This window comes from Prinia subflava, chromosome Z (assembly GCF_021018805.1).
Source record: "Prinia subflava isolate CZ2003 ecotype Zambia chromosome Z, Cam_Psub_1.2, whole genome shotgun sequence".
Taxonomy (NCBI): Eukaryota; Metazoa; Chordata; class Aves; order Passeriformes; family Cisticolidae; genus Prinia; species Prinia subflava.
The window spans coordinates 2,930,228-2,950,770 of NC_086283.1; the positions used below are offsets into that span (position 1 = coordinate 2,930,228).

General features: G+C 39.9%; 1 protein-coding gene across 1 annotated transcript in view; it reads left to right on the forward strand.

Annotated features, from left to right (window-relative positions):
* DCHS2 (dachsous cadherin-related 2) overlaps positions 1-8,513 on the forward strand; it is a 105,361-nt gene extending 96,848 nt beyond the window's left edge. The window contains exons 18-20 of the mRNA XM_063422056.1: positions 447-733; positions 3,430-3,568; positions 4,934-8,513. Of these exons, the coding sequence (XP_063278126.1) occupies positions 447-733; positions 3,430-3,568; positions 4,934-7,560 (3,053 nt within the window). The 3' untranslated portion in view covers positions 7,561-8,513. The remainder of the gene's footprint in view (positions 1-446; positions 734-3,429; positions 3,569-4,933) is intronic.
* Positions 8,514-20,543: the final 12,030 nt, after the last annotated feature.

Sequence of the window (20,543 nt, forward strand, 5' to 3'; positions counted from 1 at the left end):
GGCCTTGTTTCTCTCTAGTGGCTTTCTCCTCCTTAGGAAAAGCTCCAGAATTGCATTTGCTGGTTCTGCACAGATCAGGGTCTCTGATGCCTCAGTTTAATTTTTTTTTGGCATTGTTCAGTAAATACATCTCAGTTAAATGCTTATGGAAAACCATGTAAGTTCCTGTTGCTGGTGAAGAAACTTACGACTACACTGGATCTGGGAAAGTCTAAAGAAAACCCAAACTAAAATTGGGATACAGCACATACCTTTGAAGAAATCCACCACTGTTTCCATAGCTTTTCTGGGTATGTGAATATTGTAAAACACACAGTTAATATACATCGAAAGCTGTACAGAAAGATTACATAAGTCCAAGATTCAATATTACAAAATAGGCAAAATCTTCAGAAACTGTAACATTATCTTTTAACTCTGACTTATTCTCAAAATTATTTTTTCAGATGCCATGCCTGGTCTTATAGTGACTCAAGTGTCAGCAAGTGATGCAGACTCCAGGCCAGCACTTCAGTTTGGTTTTATTTATGATAATAGTCCTAAAATGAAATTTGCCATCGATCAACACACTGGTGTCATCATAGTGGGGGAACCATTAGATTTTGAGGAAACTGCTGTGTATACGCTGCATATCATGGTTTCAGATTCTGTGCATCAAACAGAAGCAGAACTCACCATCCTTGTTTTGGACATCAATGATAACCCTCCAGTGTTTACTCAAGATTTTTATCAGGTGGGAACATAGCAAATGGTCAATCAGCATGTGGTATCTTTCCATATAGGACGATAAATAGGAGTGCTTGTTCATACTTGTCTTAAAATGCATGTGAACACTGAGAAGAAAGGTCTCTGCAAACTACTATTGAGCAGAAACAGAGCAGAGCTCTTCTAGGGACCTCCAGCCCCTTCCTAAGAATTCTGATAAAAGGACTGAGGAAACATTCAGTTTCAATGTTTGTGGTCTTTGTCTCAGAAGGCAATTGGTGTGAATGTTAGCTGCATTCCATAAACCATGAATTCATCACTAGGAGTTACTGGATACAATCCAATCCAGTTTGGGGAGCAGGGTTCAGTGTTCAAAACTTCTTTCTTCTGAGAGAATGCTGAACAGATTGGTACCTTTATACTGGCATGATTTACTGCTACTATGCTACTGTTACTATGGCATGAACTTCTTCCTTTTCAGCTACACAGGTCCACAGAGGTGTAGCGAATGCCCCTGTGGTAGATGATGCACATAAAGCGTGCTATGTGTAATGCTGCCTTATGGCAATGGTACTCACCTGGGGAATGAAGGATATGAGTTTTGACCTCCCCAGCATCCCCTGAGACTGAGGAGGGTACAGAGCTCAGCTTTTGGACTCCTGGACAGGCATTTGGACTGCTGTAACATATATAAGATAGAATCACTGAGTCATAGAATAGTTTGGGATGCATGGGGGTGCCTGACCACTTGAGGGCTGACCAAAAGCTAAAGGCTCTTAAACATGGACAAGCTTGGGGCATCAACTTCCTCTTGAGGAAACCTGCTGGTATGTTCAACCACCCTCTACATAAAAAAATGTCCAGACTGAGCCTTAAAAAATTTGTCACAGGAAAAGTAAGCTGCCAGAGGCTTTGTGTTCTTAGGACCTGTGGGATTGTGCAGCTTAAGCTAAGGCCCAGGAGAACCTGGAACATGGATATTTCAGCCTGGGGAAAAAAAAGCTCAGTCTTACCAATCTGTGTAAATACTAGCATGGGCAAGTGAAGGTGGGCAAACCAAAACTCTGTTGTGTCCTGTGACAGGACAGGAGGCAGTGGGCACAATTGAACGTACAAGAAATTCTGTTTAAACATCAGGAAACACTTTTTTTTTCCTCAAACTCTTAACAGTGACTAAGTATTGCCACAGGTTGCCAAGAGAGGCTGGGGAATCGCTGTCTCTGGAGATACTTGCATCTCAGCAGTATGCAGTTGTGGGCACACTGTTTTAGGTGACCCTCCTCTGACTAAGGATTTCACCTTGGAGGTGCCCAACAGCCCCAGCCATTCTGCAACCCTGTGAACTGAGCTGTTTGACTTGGTGCTTTCTGTGTGTGGTAGATGTCCTCAGAGCCAAAAATATGAGACATTACAGAAGACTCGGATTTAATAATGTTCCATTTGTAAGTCTCAGACAGTTTTAGTAAAGAAATAAGTCTAAACATTTGGCTTAGTAAAGAATTTTCAACCTCTGAGCATGTACAGGCATAGCAGTTTAGTCATTTAGATACCTCTGGGACACACTGTAGGCATCTGTGAAACTTTTGGGTGCCTAAGTGGACAGAATTTGTGTAAAGTTCCCACTTAAAATCATAAATCTACATTCTGGAAAAAATGCACTAGTAATATGCAAGTGATTTTTAGACCTTAATTTTCCTCAACCCTCATATGTGTCTGATTTTGGATAGTAGTTTAGGCAAGTACTTGTGTGTGCAAATGCTAGAAGGTTTTTTTTGTAGATTGGAGCAGACATTGTCAGGGAACATTATTAATTGATTCAAAACAGTGTAGCTTTATTTACTATTTTAATGTAAACAGCTGAGCTTCTCTTTCCACAATCCTGATGTTTCGATGTGTTGCTTGGCAAGCAAGATACACTGCTTCTTTTTGGTTGATGATATGTGTAATTTCCTATTCATCATCCTGTATTTTTACCCTTTTATTGTTCCTTCAAGTGTTTTCATATTTATGCTCCTCATATATAGTTTAATATATGTATGTGGTTATTATATACATATAATCTCTTTGTTTAAATTATTTAAACTAACACTTCAAGTTATGACAGAGGTAGCTGCTATATCATACTGTCCATTTGAAATTTGGATTTATAAGGTGGGAGGAAACTTTGGTCACAAAAGTGCTGTATCTGGACTAGAAACAATGAAAATCCTTAAAAAGGGAAAGAACTTTCTTGGTTTCCTAGAAGAAAAAAAGGGAGCGTTTTGAAAAGTTAAATTCTAGGAATAATCCAATGGTGATTAAGTGCCCTAGTCTGGGATTTTCAGGATGCATATATTGGCTTTTTTAGTGTTCAGTCATATGCTCCAGACAGAGACTGCAGACTGTATTCCATGTATGGAAATGAAGGGGTTTTTGAAAGCAAGGGCAGAAGCCTTTAGTTGCAGTCCATAAGTGTAGTGTTGAAAAAAGTGATTCATTTATTCTCTGAACTTGCTGTCATAATGAACTAAGTGGATTTTACCACTGTTTAGAGTTTACTATTAATTTTTGGTGTTGAAGGTATTGAAGGTATAGTTTTCAGTACCTCAACTCTTTCTGGTTTTGTCCCAGAAGAGAATGGGTAGGTAAAACTTCTTCCAAAGCTGAGAACTATAAGATCAAATAAAGGCAAATTTTTAATGTCTAAAATCTTTCATTAAGCTCTATTTTTGCTTTATATGTCAGGTGATTTTGCCAGAGTTCATTTCTATGGATGCCACTGTTCTGACACTCTCTGCCATAGATAGGGATTCTGAACGTAATGAAATGATTTCCTACAAAATCCTCTCGTCCTCTGAGGGATTTTCCATTGATCACAAGAATGGTGAGTTTGCATGGTTTATTATTTGAGCTCTTTAAGTATAAATCAAAGAGTCCTATTGCTTTCTCACATGATGCCAGTGTTGCCAACTCCATTACTTGAGTTCTGGAAATTTGGGGTGGCCAAAGTCTCATTGTGTTTTTTGCTAAATCTGCCTTTATCACTGAGGAACTATCACATCAAAAAACTGGAGTTCTCAGTTTTTCCCCGAACTGTGCATATTTTTTCAGGTTTAAATGCAGTATGTGTATATGATATGGCATCAGTGAAGGGAAGTCTTGCCTTCACAGCATTAGCTATAATTTCTTAGAATCATGGATGGTTTGGGCATGATCTTTAATGGTCATCTAGCCCAACTTCCTGCAGGCAGAGATGAATTCAAACAGGTCAGGTTGCTCAGTGTCCTGTCCAACCTGACCTTGAATGATTCTGGGGATGGGGCATCCATATTTCTGGGCAACATGTTCCAGTGTTTCACCACCCTCATCAAAAAAATGTTCCTCATATCTGATCTGAATTTACCTTCTGTTGATTAAAAACCATTACCTCTTGTCCTATCACAAAAGGTCTTACTAAAATGTCTGTCCCCATCCTTATAAACCCCCTTTAGGGCCAACATAAGGTCTCCCTGGAGCCTCCTCTGGACTGAACTATCTCAGCCTTTTCTCATAGGAGAGGGGCTCCAGTCCTCTGATCATTTTTATGGCTCTCCTCTGGACTCGCTCCAACAGGTCCATGCGTTTTCTTTGCTAAGAAGTCCAGAGCTGGATGCAGCACTCCAAGTGGGCTCCAACAAGAGCAGAGGGAATGGATCATGTCCCTTTCCCTGCTGCCCACCCTGCTTTTGGCCGTCTGGTCTTTAATTGCATGCTGATGGGTCATGTCCAGTTTTTCATCTACTGGAACCCCCAAGTCCTTCTCTGCTGGGCTGCTCTCAATCCCTTCCTCCCCCAACCTCTATTGATATCAAAATGTGCAGGGCCTTGCACTCGTCTTTGTTAAACTTCCTGAGGTTCCCATGGACCCACTTCTTGAGCTTGTCCAGGTCTGCCTGAATGGCATTCATCCCTCAGACATGTCAACTCTAGCACTCAGTGTGGTGTCATCTGCAAACTTGCTGAGAGTGCATCTATCCCACTGTCTGTGTCACTGAGGAAGGTATTAAACAGTACTGCTCCCAATACAGAGTTGTCACTGATGTCCATCCAGATATTGACGCACTGCTCTCCAGATGCAAGAGAGTTATTTTGTTGTGTATGGTCATTACAGCTGGGTCATTTTCAAATATGACTGTTTGGAATCAGCTTTTGCAATCGCATTTACTTGCCTGTGAAGTGTGGACTTTTGTTAATTCTGTTTTAATTTCAGGTTCGCTGTTTGCCACGGAACCAGTTATGCAGCTGAAAAATATTTCCATTATTCGTCTCCTGATAGAGGCCACAGATGGTGGCAGTCCCCCTCTGAGTGCAGTTACCTCCATAGAGGTCCATGTAGAAGATGTCAATAACTGTGCCCCTCGCTTTACAGAGGTTCTGTACAATCTCAGTGTGAGTGAAGATGCCTCAGTTGGAGAAAGTGTCCTCCTGTTCTCAGCCATTGACTGTGATTGGACTCGTGAAAACACACTTATTGAATACTCTATTATTGATGCCAGTGCTGAGAATTTATTCTCCATAGAAACAAGTGTCATGGGGTTGGAAGCATCCTACAGACTTGTCGGCAGTCTTGTTTTGAGCAGTGCTCTTGACAGGGAAACAGCTGCTTCTCACCAGTTGGTTCTCCTTGCCTCTGATCATGGAACACCCTCCTTGAATTCAACTGCTACAGTGCTAATTACTGTGCTGGATGTTAATGATAATCCTCCAGTATTTAGCAGCCCAGAGTATCATGTTCATGTCAAAGAAAGCATCCCCATAGGCAGTCACATCACCGAAGTTTCAGCAAAAGACTGTGATGCAGGTGCTAATGCAGAGGTCACTTATGCTATCATCTCTGGAAATGACAGAGGGCATTTTTGCTTGGATGGTAGAACAGGATCTGTAAATTTAATGAAAATGCTGGATTATGAGGATACCATGAAATTCACTTTGGTTATCCAAGCCACTGATGAAGGAACCAGTGTAAAAAATACGGCTTTTGCTGTTGTTGTTGTTAGCATCCTAGATGACAATGATTATGCCCCACTTTTTTTGTTTCCCAGTCTGAGCTGCGCTGTCAGTGAAAATCTGCCTACCTTTTCTTTTGTATGTGCTGTTTGTGCATTGGATTTTGATAAAGGCTCCTATGGGCACCTTACCTACTCCATTCAGTCTTCATGTTTGGCTCATCATGAAGCTGCTAGAGACCATGACATGTTCTTCATTGATCCTTTAACAGGAGATATTCATACAAAGCAAATGTTTGACTATGAAAGTCAAAATAGTTACTGTCTCATAATCCAAGCAAAAGACAAAGGTGATTTACTGGCTACCACTACAGTGCAGGTAGATATTGAGGGGAGAGATGAATTTGACCCAGTGTTTACACAAGACCATTATTTGTTTAATCTCCCTGAGAAGAATGAAGCAGGCCAATTGATTGGAAGAGTGACAGCATCAGACAGTGATGGTGGACTGGATGGAGTTGTTCATTACTCTCTTCTAAAACCTTCTCCATTCTTTTCTGTAAATGAAACCAGTGGCAATATTTATTTGACTCAGACTGTTCACAGAAGGAAGAATGGTATCAAAAGGAATGATGATACCCTGAAATTGTTGGTAAGAGCTCATAGCCCCAAAATTGTGTCAAGGTTCACAGTATGCACCATTTTTGTGAATGTTTCCAGTTCTCCTGAGAGTGATCTCACAGTGTCAGCACACAGCCTGACAGTGAGTGTTTCCATCTCACTGATGGTGTTCCTGCTGCTTGCCGTAAGTCTTATCACACTTACTCTGAGACTTAAGCAGAAAGATCTGATGAATGCTTGTGTGAAAAAACCCCCAGCATCCTCTTCAGCTGCAGATGTGAATTCAGTAAGAGAAGACGAGGACTGCCAGAAAATCCAAAGTACTCAGAGCAGTATGCTTCCCATGGGTGCTATAGCAAAATGGCTGAGCCTAGCAGGACCTGGAGAGGGGAAGGATGATGATGTCTCCTGCAGGCATTCAGACTCCAGTGGCCATGGTTCTGCTGAAGGAGAGACTGCAGAGGATGAGGAAATCAAACGGATCTATGAGTATCCTTGCACAAAAAGCATTGGCTCAGCACTGAGTGAGCATGGCTTGCAGATGCCAGATTCGGGGATCCCAAGAGAGTCTGATCAGTTCTCCTACCAGTCTGGAGAAACAGATGTCACAGCTACCATGCAAAGCATGGAGAATATGCACACCATTAAAGGAGAAGGCAGAGAAGAAGCCTGTGACACAGCCTATGCACATAAAATTTTGTCTCAAACACGTAGGAAAATTGGAATAGAAGAGGAAGGCATAATGACAGACCTCACAAGAGACTATGTCCTGATGTCAGATAGGAAAGACTCCGGGTATGATTTACTTGCACCTGTTGGCATCTCCGATGAGGATCTCAGAGGTGGTTATAACTTGGATTATGTGCTCAGCTGCGAACCCAGATTTCACCCTCTTGCCTCAGTGTTTAATGATATTGCAGAACTGAAAGATGAAAATGTTCACATTCACAGCTTCTCTAAGGAGAAGAAATCTCTTGTTTTCCCTCCTCCCTTGATAACGTCAGTAGCACAGCCTGGCATAAGGACCGTGCCACCAAGAATGCCAAATATAACGTCAGGGCAAGCTTTTAATAAACACCCTTATCCTCCCCTTATACATAATCATGGATACCCTCCACCAACCATGACCCACAGGTTCTCTCCTACTCTCTCTTTACTTACCATGCAGACACCTTCTGCTTCTCCAGTAGTGTCTAATGGGAAAATGATAGGAACATGTCTTATTGATCCAAGCTATGAATTTACAGCAGAGGAAGAAATTCAGGTCTAGGTTACTAAATGACATTATTTTATGCTAAAATACATGGCTTAAAATGTATTTTGTCACTTTTTAACAGCAAAATATGCCTGTTAGAGCTTTATTACCAGTGTTCTTTCTGTTTTCGTGAACTTAAAAAATTAAAATATAAAATAGTCAGAGATTTGGTAACTATACCTCTTCTTCTCAGAATACAGTGAGAGCATGAGGCTTCTATTTCCGCTCACAACTGTGGTTTCCTATAAAAAACACACAGCCAAGTGCCTGATAGCCAATTTCACTAATTTTACAACTTTTCTTATAAAAACAGTAATAACAAATAAATGGAAGCAATTCTTTATTGTGGAAAACATTCATTATCATTATACTGGTGAGTTCTGACTGTTTCTGTAGTGGTATTAGAAGAGGGTACTGCAGGGATGTGTAAATACAGGAGGTTTGGGGATTGGCAAAGGATAAAACAATTCCTTCTGAGGTCTTTCTCTAGTGTTTACCCGCGTTTCCCACATCTCAGCCACTGGGTCCCAACGATCTGTTTGGCCTGGTGTGGTTTTATCTTCTTCAATGGCTCCTTAGTGGGTTTTCTTAGCTATCTTTGTGCTGTGTAACCCACTCAGCAGGTTCTGTGCACCTTTTGTTTATCTCCTGGTTTAAAGCCAGCAGGTCACAGTAATCTGAATAATGGATCACTTTCAGAAGACAGAATAAAGAGTGGTAAGATAAAAACAACCATCTTCTCTATTACTAGATCTCAAGTAGATATCTATTGTCTTTTTATCATGTTACAGAGGTTGCCTTGGTGCTCAGGCAGCTGTAAGAACAGACAGAGTTACAGTTCTGAAGGTGGTGTATGCCTCCACCCTGGTCTTTGGTTTGTGTCACACCAAAGATCTCTACAATAATCTGGCCTTGTTTGTTGTATGTATCATACACACAACATTTTGTGTACATTTCTATATCCAGAGGCATACACATGCTGTATATGCTTGTATATTGTATATTGATCAATAAAATACACAGAAAATACATCTAGAAGAACTCTGTTTTTTTCTTCAATGTATGTTTAAAAGTCCTTTACATCATGTGTATTAAAACTGGGCTATAAGGAAGTGTCTAATTGGTACCTAGGAATCTGCTACAAGTTGGATGTTTACAGAAGTATACATTGTAGAGGTCATAACAGGTGGAGGGAGAGCATGGGTGTGATCATGCCGAGTGACTTTGTGGGATCAGTATCACGTGTGCAGTGGCTGCTTTTCCTCAAGCAGGCATGTCAACAATTGCAGCCTGTGGGCTCATAACCAGTCTTTGAATAAGGTCATATTTCTGGGGCTACACCAATACTGTACACCCTGCACATGCAACAGGATCCATGAAGCTATACAAGAGTGCTTCTTTTAAAGTTGAAATTTGTTCTTTGTACTGCCATGGAGTCGGAATCAAGACATAGCGTAGGAGTTCATAGGGACAGACAAATTTAACTAAGAAAGAAGATGAAATGGTAAGTTTTGTAGTCAGGAAAAAAACTGTGCCAGGGAGAAGAAGGGAAAAAAAGGGAGTCATTCCCAGTTCATATCTGAACACAGAGATTCAACTTAAGGATGTTGTTTCAGAATGAATGTTATTCTCTGCCTGTTGGCATTATGTTATATACAGTCTGATTAGCTTTAACTTGTATGTCTAAAGTTGTAAAGTAATTTCTAATACAGTGAAAGGTGTTCTTCGGGTGTTCACTTCTGTGCAGTTATAGTATCAGAAGGCACACAGAGCTACCTTTTCTGTGAAGTGAACAACTTTGCTAATTTGATTTTAGTTTCAGATGGTCACGGACAAGTGGCAGCTATTGCTCTGGTGAGCAGTGAGCACATGCCATCCTTAGAAAGGGTCACCTTTCCAGCGTGGGATCAGTGGAACAACGAATGCTTTACACAGCAAAACTGGTTCATCCTTCACATTGGTGGATTTGAAGCAGGTAACAACAAGGCCTTCATTTTGTGGATAGAATCTAGGCTAATGGATGAATAGGGGTTTTTTTGATAATATGGCTCTTGCAAATGTTCTAATGCTATTAGCATTAGAAATCATTAAAAAGCATCAGTAATCATATTTAGGACAGTATTTGAACCGCACCTTGCTAATGGGTGCCCACCTCCTAGAGTTCTTGAAAAACAAGAAAACTCCTTCTGTTTGTGCATTTTTAGCTCCTTCAAATTCAGCTTGTTTTCAATGCCTTTCTAAGATTAGACATGATTTGCATCCTATTTATCAAGCACATAATATAACCAATGCATACTTTTGTGCTCCTGTTAAATGTTAAAGCAATCTTTTCCTTGTCTGTTACATATTTATTGATTTTTTAAATCAAATGGGAAACACCACTTAGCTGATATATTGTTGTCATATATAGTCAAGCTCAAAAACTTGAAACAAGTGTCTGCAATAAACCATGCATAGTTCTTTTAATCTTACTGTTTTTCCCCTAAGTAAACAGTATAACTTCTGTAATTTACCATGATTTTAATATTAGCTTGCCTTGAAGAGGCTGTGTTACTTTGCAATTCTGCACACCAGTTTTAGCACTTTGGAGAAGGTACAGAACTTGTTAGTGGAAAATCATATTAAGCTCAAAAAGCATAAGCTATAAAATAAAAGACAGTTGTCTCTTCTGGAATTTTGGCTGCCTGCCTTCTGGATTGGCTGCCTTGTTGGCAGCCTTGAAAACACTGGTGTAAATCACTACCAAATGGATATAAAAAATCCATCTACCGGTAGTAATTGTTACATTGATGTTCAAGCAGATTTCTGTGCAAAGGGAAAAAAACCTTGGTATTTTCAGGGAACCCATTATTTACAGATTATAACATTGTATACCTGTTTTCTAAAATGATACTAAAAACACTAGTTAACAGCACATGTCCCTATTTGTTTGTATTTTATCTTCAGCTGAAGATGAATATTATTCCTGAAGCAGTTTTAGGTAAAAACAGTTGTGATAAAAATGAATCCTTGTTGCTAAGTCTATTGCACTGACAATTCCTAGTATTGTTTACATTTGGTAGCCATCCGTCCTCTTTGCTATATGTCATTGCTTTCTATTACTGACACATAGCTTCCTGAAAACTATATTTAACTGTTCTCTTTGAGACCTCTATAAACTGCCAACATGCTGCCCTGACAAAAAAAAAAATCCTAGAATATCAGCTAGCACCAGACTGACAATTGTGCCCATATGTCTTTGTACTTCTCTAGCCCCAAGACCAGTTGGCCACCACAGGCATGTGTGAGGCCATTGGGAGTAGACTGCCTCACAGTGGTGGATGCCTACATTGCTCCTTGAAAACCAGCCCTCTGGGGATGAAGAGCACAGAGGAGTTGAATCCTTGCAGGAAGGGATTTGCACTGGTTGGTGGCAAATGGAAGGGGGTGTTCCCTAAAACTCTGTAAAAACACTAATTGGAAGAGGAGGCAGTTGTGAGTTTGTAACTGAATATACTGTGGTGGGAGGTTTATATTTAGGATTTGGCTTGCTTGGCAATGTTGTTGTTTAAATTTATGGGGGGTCCCCGGGGAGTGCCCCCCGGAGACCCCCGGGGTCTTTTGGGGTCGTGGTGTTCCCGTGCTGGCAGGCAAGGAGACTCAGATGCCGGTGGGATGCTGATGAGGTGAGGGTTTATTCACTGAGGGAGGGGGGAAGGGAGGAGAGGGAAAGGGAGCATCAGGAGGCCTCCAGGGGTAGAGGGGCAGGAGGGGCAGAGCCTTCTGCCTTAGCATTCTTATCACAGAGGTTCAAAGGGGCGCGGTAACATTCTCCAGCCAATGAGGTTACAGATACAGGATACTGCAGGGAGGATACAGACTTGGGATAAACTATACATTTTCTAAGGGTGAGCCAGAGCAAACCATTTCCATAAAATGCAATCCCACAAGGCAAGTCACTTCGCAGCTTTGCAGCTTCTTGCTCTTAATGTCTGTCACATCAGAACCAACTCACCATGGCAATATGTGGCTTAGTTGCCTGTAGATGATCTGGTTGCAATAACTAAAGTGTTGCAGAATCAAATTGAGTATAGTTTTGGGTGTCTCGTAGTTGCCAGTTCTGTTAGCTGTTTGCTAGCACGTATGGAAGGCCTAATGTATATTCAGTCTGTGCATGGATTTGTATGTTCAGAAGTCATTCAAAAAGCTGCAGTCTGACATCAAAATCCTCTTGGTGGCTTTGAAAATTCCTCCATAAATACATATAACATTTAAAAAACATAGAGGAAAATGTGGATGCCTAAGCAAAAGAAATGGGACCTTGTAGAAGGGAAAAAATGAAGATTCAAAACTTTCTGGTTAAGACTTGCACTTTACATTGCTGCTAGGGTTATTCCTCATAAAACATCACATGCTTTTCTTCTAAAATGTGTAAAAAGTAATAAAAGAGCATGTGTAAGCAATACTGAGAGGCAGCAGGGTAGGCTAGAATTACAAAATTATTCTATTTCTTGACACATATGAGTTACTTGAGCAATGAAGAAAGTACCAAATCCTTTAGCTGATGTAGTCACAAAAATCACAATTGCCTTGTTACTATATAAATGTTTGCCTGACCCTAATAAATCCTGTATTGGATGAAGCATTAGGAGCTAAACCTGAAAATGCGGATGTCACAGTAAAGGACTGAAGGAATCTATCATGGTTTTCAAAACTTCAAACGAAAATTTCATCCCAGTTAGAAAACAGATATCTTGACTATCATGTTTAAAACAAGGTATTTCTGCCCAGCAGATTACACTGAAAACTGCCAATCACATCTATGTAACCTTATCCTCTTGAAAATAGTCTTATTTTGATACTTTTTTGAAGGCTAGTATTTATATAATACTGGTCACCCTACCTAAAACTGCATGTTAATTGCAGACATTTCAGAGTGGCTGGGGCTAGATGGTGTCTGTTCACTAGCTCAACCTTGGGGAATACCTGGCTCTTGCCTGTATCCACCTCCACCACTATGTTGGAAACTTTCAAATGGAAAACTCAAGAGTTTCTAAAATGGTGTTACTGGTGCCATAACGAAAAGAAACTAGTAGCATGTCAATCTTGTTTGTGTTGACCTCTGAAAGTTCTGTCTCAAACGCCATCTTGCTCTGTGCAGACTACTTTCCAGCATCTCCCTTTTAACAAACTGCAGGGTTTATTTAATTTCAAACTTTTTTAGAATGCTAGGTTCTGACCCAACATCTCAAAACTTCTTCCACTGATTTCAGTGGGACTTGAATAAAAAAAATGCACCTGGGCAACATATGTGTTGCTGATGCTCCTGCAAGAGTCGGTGGCAGTGAAGAGCTGGCTCCCCCGCATGCAGGGCTGTAAAGCAGCAGGAGGGAGCATTAAGAGAAGAGATATCGAAGCCTAGAAAGGAGCAGAACCAGCATGGGGCAGGCGGATGAGATTTGGAGTGGAGGTTTCTCTGTGCTTCCACGTGATTGATGCAAACTTTGCTTTATATGCATATTTTGGAGCGACTTTTAGAGAAGTCTGGGAAGGTCTGTAAGGGAAAGGCCACTTACTGTTTCCTTATTCTTTTATGTAAACTGCAGATGGCTGCCTGATTTGCTACTGCTTTTACTGAATGCACAGAATAATTACACCTTCAGACAAGGATTTCACTACTTGTCATCTCTACTTGCCTACCTGAGGTCAAGTGCAGGGTAGAACTAGGCTTCAAAATTATCCAAGCAACTGTTAGGATGACCAGGAAGGATTTGGGAATTGTTGAGTGGTTGTTGAGGTTTGGGGGTTTATTTGTGTTTTGGGAGATTTTGTAGCATTGTTTTTTGATTGGTTTTGGCTGGGTTTTTTTTTGAGAGATGCATGTGTTTTTTCAGTTTTAGGCTGAAATCAACAGACTTACAGCTTTTGAACTTTGAAATCTGTCTTCTGTCACACTAATGGAGCATCTTGTGCTATTGGCTGATCACATATTCACTGGGTAGAAATTGGTGAATTTTAGCAGCCTGCACTTTTCTCTGGCAATAGAATTGCAGTAAACGGTATTTTTTTTTCTGAATGTCATAAACTCTAAGCGTGATTGCTGATATGTTTGAACTCCCCTCTTTTCCTTCCAATTTTTTCCATATGTAGCTAAAGTGTTTCACTGTTCACCATTTTCATCCCTCACATACTTCTTTTAACCTAGTTTTGATAACTGGAAGTTGTGCATTCTGATTCCTAAGCACTTAAGGTGTGGAGCCAAGTTGTAATATTTCCTGTTAAAAGAATGTGGTATGGTCTATTATTACAATTGGAGATAAATGAGGGTTTAGTACCACAAGCCTCCTCTTACCAATAGTTTCTGTGTGGGGTTTAATGAGGTCTTCTGTGATGTACAGAGTTAAGCAGTGAAGCACAAAGACAAAAAGCAACGAGGAAAATTGATTACTACAACTAGTGCAAAGGTGAAATCATGAAGCAAGGAGGACATCTTGACAATCGAATTTTAAAACATGACAATGAGTAAAAGGCCCATCCACATGTTTGAGACCTTGATGCCTTAGGAAGCTCTTGTGTCATTCAGTACTGCAAGGTTGGGGAGTGCAGGCCTGCTAGTCCTTTGTTACAGATTTTTGTTTCGTAGCAATGATAATTCTCACATGTATAAACAGAAGTGCGTGTGCCTGATACTGTATCCCATGGCAGAATTGGTGATGCCTTATGATGGCAATACTGGGGACTGAAACTACCCCATCAAACCTGCCACTCACTGAGTGTCTTAGTTTACAAAAAACCTGCCTAAAAGAGAAGACAGATTTGGGGCTCTTCTACCTAAGAGAGAAATTAATTATGAATCTCAGCAAAAGCTTTCAAGTAGTGCTGATTACATTCTTTTGAAATGTATATATATTTGTTTAGTGGGTGACTCTCCTAAGCAGAGATGTTGTAAGTCTCAGCAATAGAGAGATGAAGGTTTATGATAGAGAAGATGGGATAAACTGGAGTTGAAAGGAAGAGCAAAGATACTTAACAGACATAGAGTAGATCTCTGCTAGTAAGGACTCTCTGTTAAAGAGAACTGACTACTTGACAGCTCAGCTGTTTCAGAAAATAATGTTATGCTGCCTGCCAGGGACTGAATTACATGTTAAAGACCTGACACAGAACTAATCTCTGAGACAGAAAAAAAATTCATTGCTCATCTGCAGTCTCCTGACAAAAGAAACTATATGCTGGAAACTGTCAAGGATAGTGATGAAAAGTTGGGACTTCAGGACCCTGCAGTCTAGATGACTGTCCTGGTTCCAGCCAGGACAAGGTTAACTTCAGCAGTAGGCAGGAGGGGCCATGGCCTATTCTATACCACCCGATGTCATTGCTGGGGGCAGGGAAAGGGAACTCTCTTCTGAGGAACAGGAGTCCCTTCCATTTGAGGGGAGCAGTCCATTATTGTCTATTGTCAGGTGGTTTTCCATGTGAATGGTTTCTTTATTATCTCTGTTGTAGGTATTGTTATGTTCCTGTACATTTTCTTGCCTTACTGCTATTTCCAGTAAATTGTTCTTATCTCAACCTGTGATTTTTGCCTTTAGTTCCTTCAATTCTCCTCTCCATCCCAACGCAGGAGTGAGGATGGAGAGCACCAGTGTGGGAGCACTAAATTGGAGAACACCATTCCTAAACCATGACAATGATCTTCAGCAGAGTTCTGCCGGTCAGCCAAGAAAAGGGAAGGAATAGGGGAAGACAGTGTGGAGAAGGTCAGGGAGGACACATGATTTCAGAAGGCTGGTTTGGTTACATAGAAGAATCAGGTGAAGAGGTGAGATGAGTTCCAGCTGTAAGTGTTCCAATTCAAAAAAATGTGCACTGTCCAGGTAGAACAGATTTTAGTTGGTTACAGAGCCTGCTGTATCTTCTAAGGTTGGCTTAGGTACAGGTATGGGTATATGTACACATAGGATTTTCTGTAGCTGTACTGCTGGGGTATTTTCTCTAATAATACATATATGGCTGGTAAACAGATACTGCTAATTATATAGAGCTAGCACACTTATTCACAAAGCTATGACAAAAGGTGATCTGTATTAATTTTTATTTTCATAAGCAGTTAGCATGCTATAGAAAACTTTACTGGAGAAAACAAGTTTGTATCTGTAACCAGAAGTTACTTTTGTTAAAATAAAAGATAAAAAGCCTGTTTCAAAGAAAGGAAGAAATAGGCCTGTAACCAAGAATTATGTCTACACAACATTATCTAGCCAGCAAAGAGAACCAAATTACTTCTGAACTGGCTAATTTGAATATCTGAAGCTGCACTGCTTCATTCTTTGCTCCAGCTAACAGACTCAAAGTTCACTAGCTCAAGTGGAACATCACACTGACATAGCTACGCTACCCAAGAAGGCTTTGATCATATTCCCTACTGTGTCGTATAAGCTAAATTCTAGGATTACTGACTTCAAAGAACAAACTTTCATAAGTATAGAGGTGAAGGCATTGGGACACAGCAGTCTGAATGCTGAAGAGGTTTAGAATTGTATCAAGCCAAAGATGTGAACATTAGCTGGAACTGTCTGGGTAGCAAGATAATTCAGGTCAAAAAAACCCCACGGGGTATGGACTGTCCAGTAAGAAGTGCTTATGTTTGAAAGGGGAAAAAGGATTGCAAAAAGTCAGTGAATAGACTTAAGAATATTACCGCGAATTGCCAAAGGCTTTTTGCTCATAAAAAGAAAGAAAAGAAGTAGGAACCCTGAAAATTGAGGTAAAGGTTAAAAGTAATCTCTTCTAGCTAAAGTGAAGGCATTTTTACCCCCTTAATTTGCAGTAAAGCTACTGATAATGATGATCGTGGAATTAATGACAAGACAAAGGTAATAGTAAGGGTGGGGAAAGAAAAGGGACCATGCCTAAGGTGAAGACAATGTGCTCAAATAGAGGGGAAATACTAGTCCTTGTCCTAATGCTGGAAAAGAGTGTGTGGATGTGCAGTTAGCTTGCCCAACAGCATGGCATGGCATGGCATGAAACGGTGTGGCGTTTAACCAAGGAAAGGATAAAAGTATGCCCCTAGGAAAGAAGGGGAAAATAAAAGGATTCATCCAGCCCTCCAACAGTTACCTCCACTGGAACAAAATCAGCTTTGCAGAAAAATCAGGACACACAGATGCAATAGTGTTGTGCTTGAATTTCAGGGTAGGTCATGTGCCTAAACACTGCACTCTTTGAGAAGATAGCTCAATGCATAAATTCAATGCATAAAGGCATTTGACACTTAAGAGTTAATTCTAGAACTGCAACATGATACATTTATTGCAGAGTGTATTGGCAGGGAAAAATAGAGTTGGAGCGAGGTCACTGGTGGAGACAGATAGATTTTTCTGGACTGCTTAATATTTTCCAGTAGAGCCAGTGACAGAAACAAGCCTGATGGAAACAAAGCTTGGTCAGTTTCAAAAAGAGAATTTGGATTAATTTCATATGTGAATTGGCCAAACTTCATCCACCAACTATTGGATCCTACAATATCTTTCTGCTTTAGGTTAAGGAGCACCTGATATGATTACTCATTGTAACTGTATCTGTTTTAATCTCTTCAACCTTTTCAACTGTCACACAATACATGTTTCTCTCTAGTCCTTGAGAAATATTTGTGGCTGTCATCAGAAACTACATTTTCAAAACCTTGAAATACATTTTAATTCAGTTATTATTACAGTATTCTTAAATACCAAAAATAATTGCTGCTTAACATTTGTAGACCTGAAGTATTTGCAGCCAATTTTTGTTTGATTGTTGTATGCAAAGTACCCAGCTTCTGACTCAGCCGTATTCATCCCGTTATGTGTTCTCCGACCTTCGTAACAGCATTCCTTCAGTTACTAATGGACTGAACAATGCTCATTATCCGTGAATAATGTTGGCAGTTCTTCGTGTTCCTTCAGAAGAACAAACCAGAAAGAAGTATTGAACACTTCTGAATTAACAGTGCTTCACACACACTTATATTTGAAGGAAGAATTTACTTTTATTTCTGCAGAGAAAGAAAATACCATCATTTGAAAAGGTTGCATAAAACATGAGTGCAAGTAGAAAAGGGAATGTGCATATTTACATGGGCTTCTGTACTCTTCAGGGTACTGTAATTCACAGAGCTCTTAATCCATTGGGCTATCTAGAACTGCCATTTCTTGATGACAGTTTGGGACCAACTGAGTTTTTTCAAAATTTACCCAGAGATTCGGATATTTAAAAATGTTTAGTTTGAATTCTCATCAAGGTATTTTGAAATGTAATGGAAATGCTCACATTTAATAAATAATGGGTGAAAGTTCAAAGGCACATTTTACATAAGCTTCCAGTTTCACAAATCTACTTCTTTTTCTTCTATAAGTTCTCCCCATCCCCCCAGTATCTCTTACTGCCAAAAATTATTTTGGGAATTTAACTCAAACCGGAGAGCTGTAGTCAGATTGCTGAAAGCCTATTTTGCTATTACTGAATCATCTCACTCCATTTTAGAGATGTGAAAGTATGGAAGATACGTGTTTGAGGTAGAGATAAAAATTGTAACATTTTTGGAATGTGGTCTGAGAAAGTTTCGCAGTGTGCATTTGGAAAGATTCAGTATTTCTGAGTGAGGATTCTGTGAGTGAGTTATATAGGTCATCTCCAAGAAGCCACACATTTCACACCACCGTGTGCTCTGTAGATGCCTGATATTTTACAGCAGCTTATTCATAAAATATTTTAGTAAGTTTTAAAGTTTTATTGTTTCTATTTCTGTCTGCTGTAAAGCCAAGCTCTATTTGTACTACAATTCCAGCTATAAAGAATTCTGTTAGAGTAAGGGAACTTGTAAATAATGCATTTAGGAAGTTCTAAAAAGGATCTTCAGAATTTTTGGCATTTGCTAAAGCAGTATATCTCCTGATCAGTGACAGATGGATTTTTTTTTAACCATAGATAGGAAGAGCTTCCTGCTTCCTTTAATTAAACCAAATATTTTGTTTTGAGCCTAGGCAGATCATTAAGCTTATCAGAGGTTTTTATTTTGAGCAGGCTATTTCCATGGGTGAGGTTCATAGTTTATTTGGGGGGGAGAGGAGTCAACTTGGAGAAAGTGTCACCCTCCTCACAGGACTGGTGTTTGAGTCCTCTGTGCTTACAGAACTACTACAGCTGAATCCCAAGTTCTATCTGCTGATACCCTGCAAAGCATCTTCTGTAGCTCAAAGGCTGAATCAATCACTGGGTTTTATGTATTACAGCCTGTAATTGTATGATTTTATGTGGAAATCTTGGAGGAAATGCTCCAAATTTAACAATAGTACCTCCTCCCCAGGAGCTTTCCCAGCAGGCTTTGTTGATGTTTTAAATGGATTGCTGGTAGTTTAATTAATTTTTTTTTTTTCCTATGGAGGTTCCTCCTGGTCAGAGTGCTCAATTCAAATGCAATACAAGGTTCTTTCCAAAATGGACTTCAAGCCAGGCCTGTTTCTGTCAGGCAACACAGGAGAGAGAAGTCCCACTGCTTTTCTTCTCTCTAATGTCTTTTCTTGACATCAGCCACAAGGTTTCCCTCTTTTCGGTACCTGCAAATATAAGACTGTAACTTAGCCATTTGGGAATGATTAATTTGAATCCAGTTCTTCCCCAGGGCATCGGTAGGAATTCTCACCCAGGACAGATCTCTTAGATATGTGGAAGAATGCTCACATGATGAAAAACTACATCATTTTATGCTTCCTTCTGCATTAAATCTAACACTTTATGACTTTCACAAAACTCACTACTCAGAAACCAAATTTAAGAGTCAGAAACAACTTTAACGAATAGGCTGTGAAAGATGTGGAGACCCAATAAGAAAGAGATAGTCTTTCTGTCAGAGCAGAAATTGCCAGTGTTTGAAAAGTCTTTGGAAACATGTGCTTAAATCCTGTGCAGCTTCATGTTTAGGTCTAGAAGATGCAGCTCAATGTAGCTTGAAGAATTTCAAGAATTTCCTGGCTGGCTTTCACCAAAGGAAAAACAAATCTTTGACTTCTTTTGTCGTCTTCTCTTTCTTTTATTGTAGACATTCTGAATGCTATTCTTACTTTTTTCATCTTGCGTAATTTTGACGCATTTCAAATTCTTTTCTCTGTTGCATTCCCGTAAATGTTAAACAGTTCCTGTCATTTGCACTAGGTGTAGGCAAAACAGAATACAATTCAGTACAATATTCAAGAAATAACTTTGTTTGACAGTGGCTGGTGAAGAACAAACCTGGTGATCTTAAAGGGGAAAGCTGGAAACTGGACAAACAGATAAAAATGGAAGTGAAGTGAACATTCTCCCAAATTCTGTGGTTCTTAGATGGCTTGGCACAAGTATCAGGTTTCTTTTTTTGGTGAATTCCCTGAATTGCAGCTCGAGAGTTTTAAGCCAGGTCCTGCAGTTCCTGTCTTTGGAATGTGCTTTGTTCCCTGGTGGGTTCCTGAGGTGATCCACCCACTGCTAGGATGGACTTTAAAGTTGTAATCCAGTCTTTTTGGGATCAAAAGCAACCCATCAAAATTAAACTCTTGAGGATAAGCTCCTTCTTCTGCATCTTGCTACTTGCAGTCCTGCCCACTTACTGTAAAACCATTTACTACATGATCCAGTTCTTTCCATGGCAAGTTACAAAAATTAAAAACTCAAGTAGTGGAACTGAAAGCCTATAAAAAAAGGTAATTTAGTGTTTCTAACAGAAACGACTTTATTATGGTGACAAAGAATTTTAAAACTCTTTTCTTTGGTCTGATTTGGTTCTTGCTTGCCTGTGCTGAGAGGCTTCAGAGTATTCCAGCTGGTCCTTCACTGGTTATTAGAGGTTGGTTAACCCAACAGTAAAATACCTTTGATGTTTTGGAAAGAACATATAAATTGCTTATTTTGTATTAGATACCTTTCATACTTCAGTCTTGAATACTGCTAAAATTAGTACTGAAAAGAATTCTGTGTTTTCAAAGAAATAGGAATTGTCATGGATT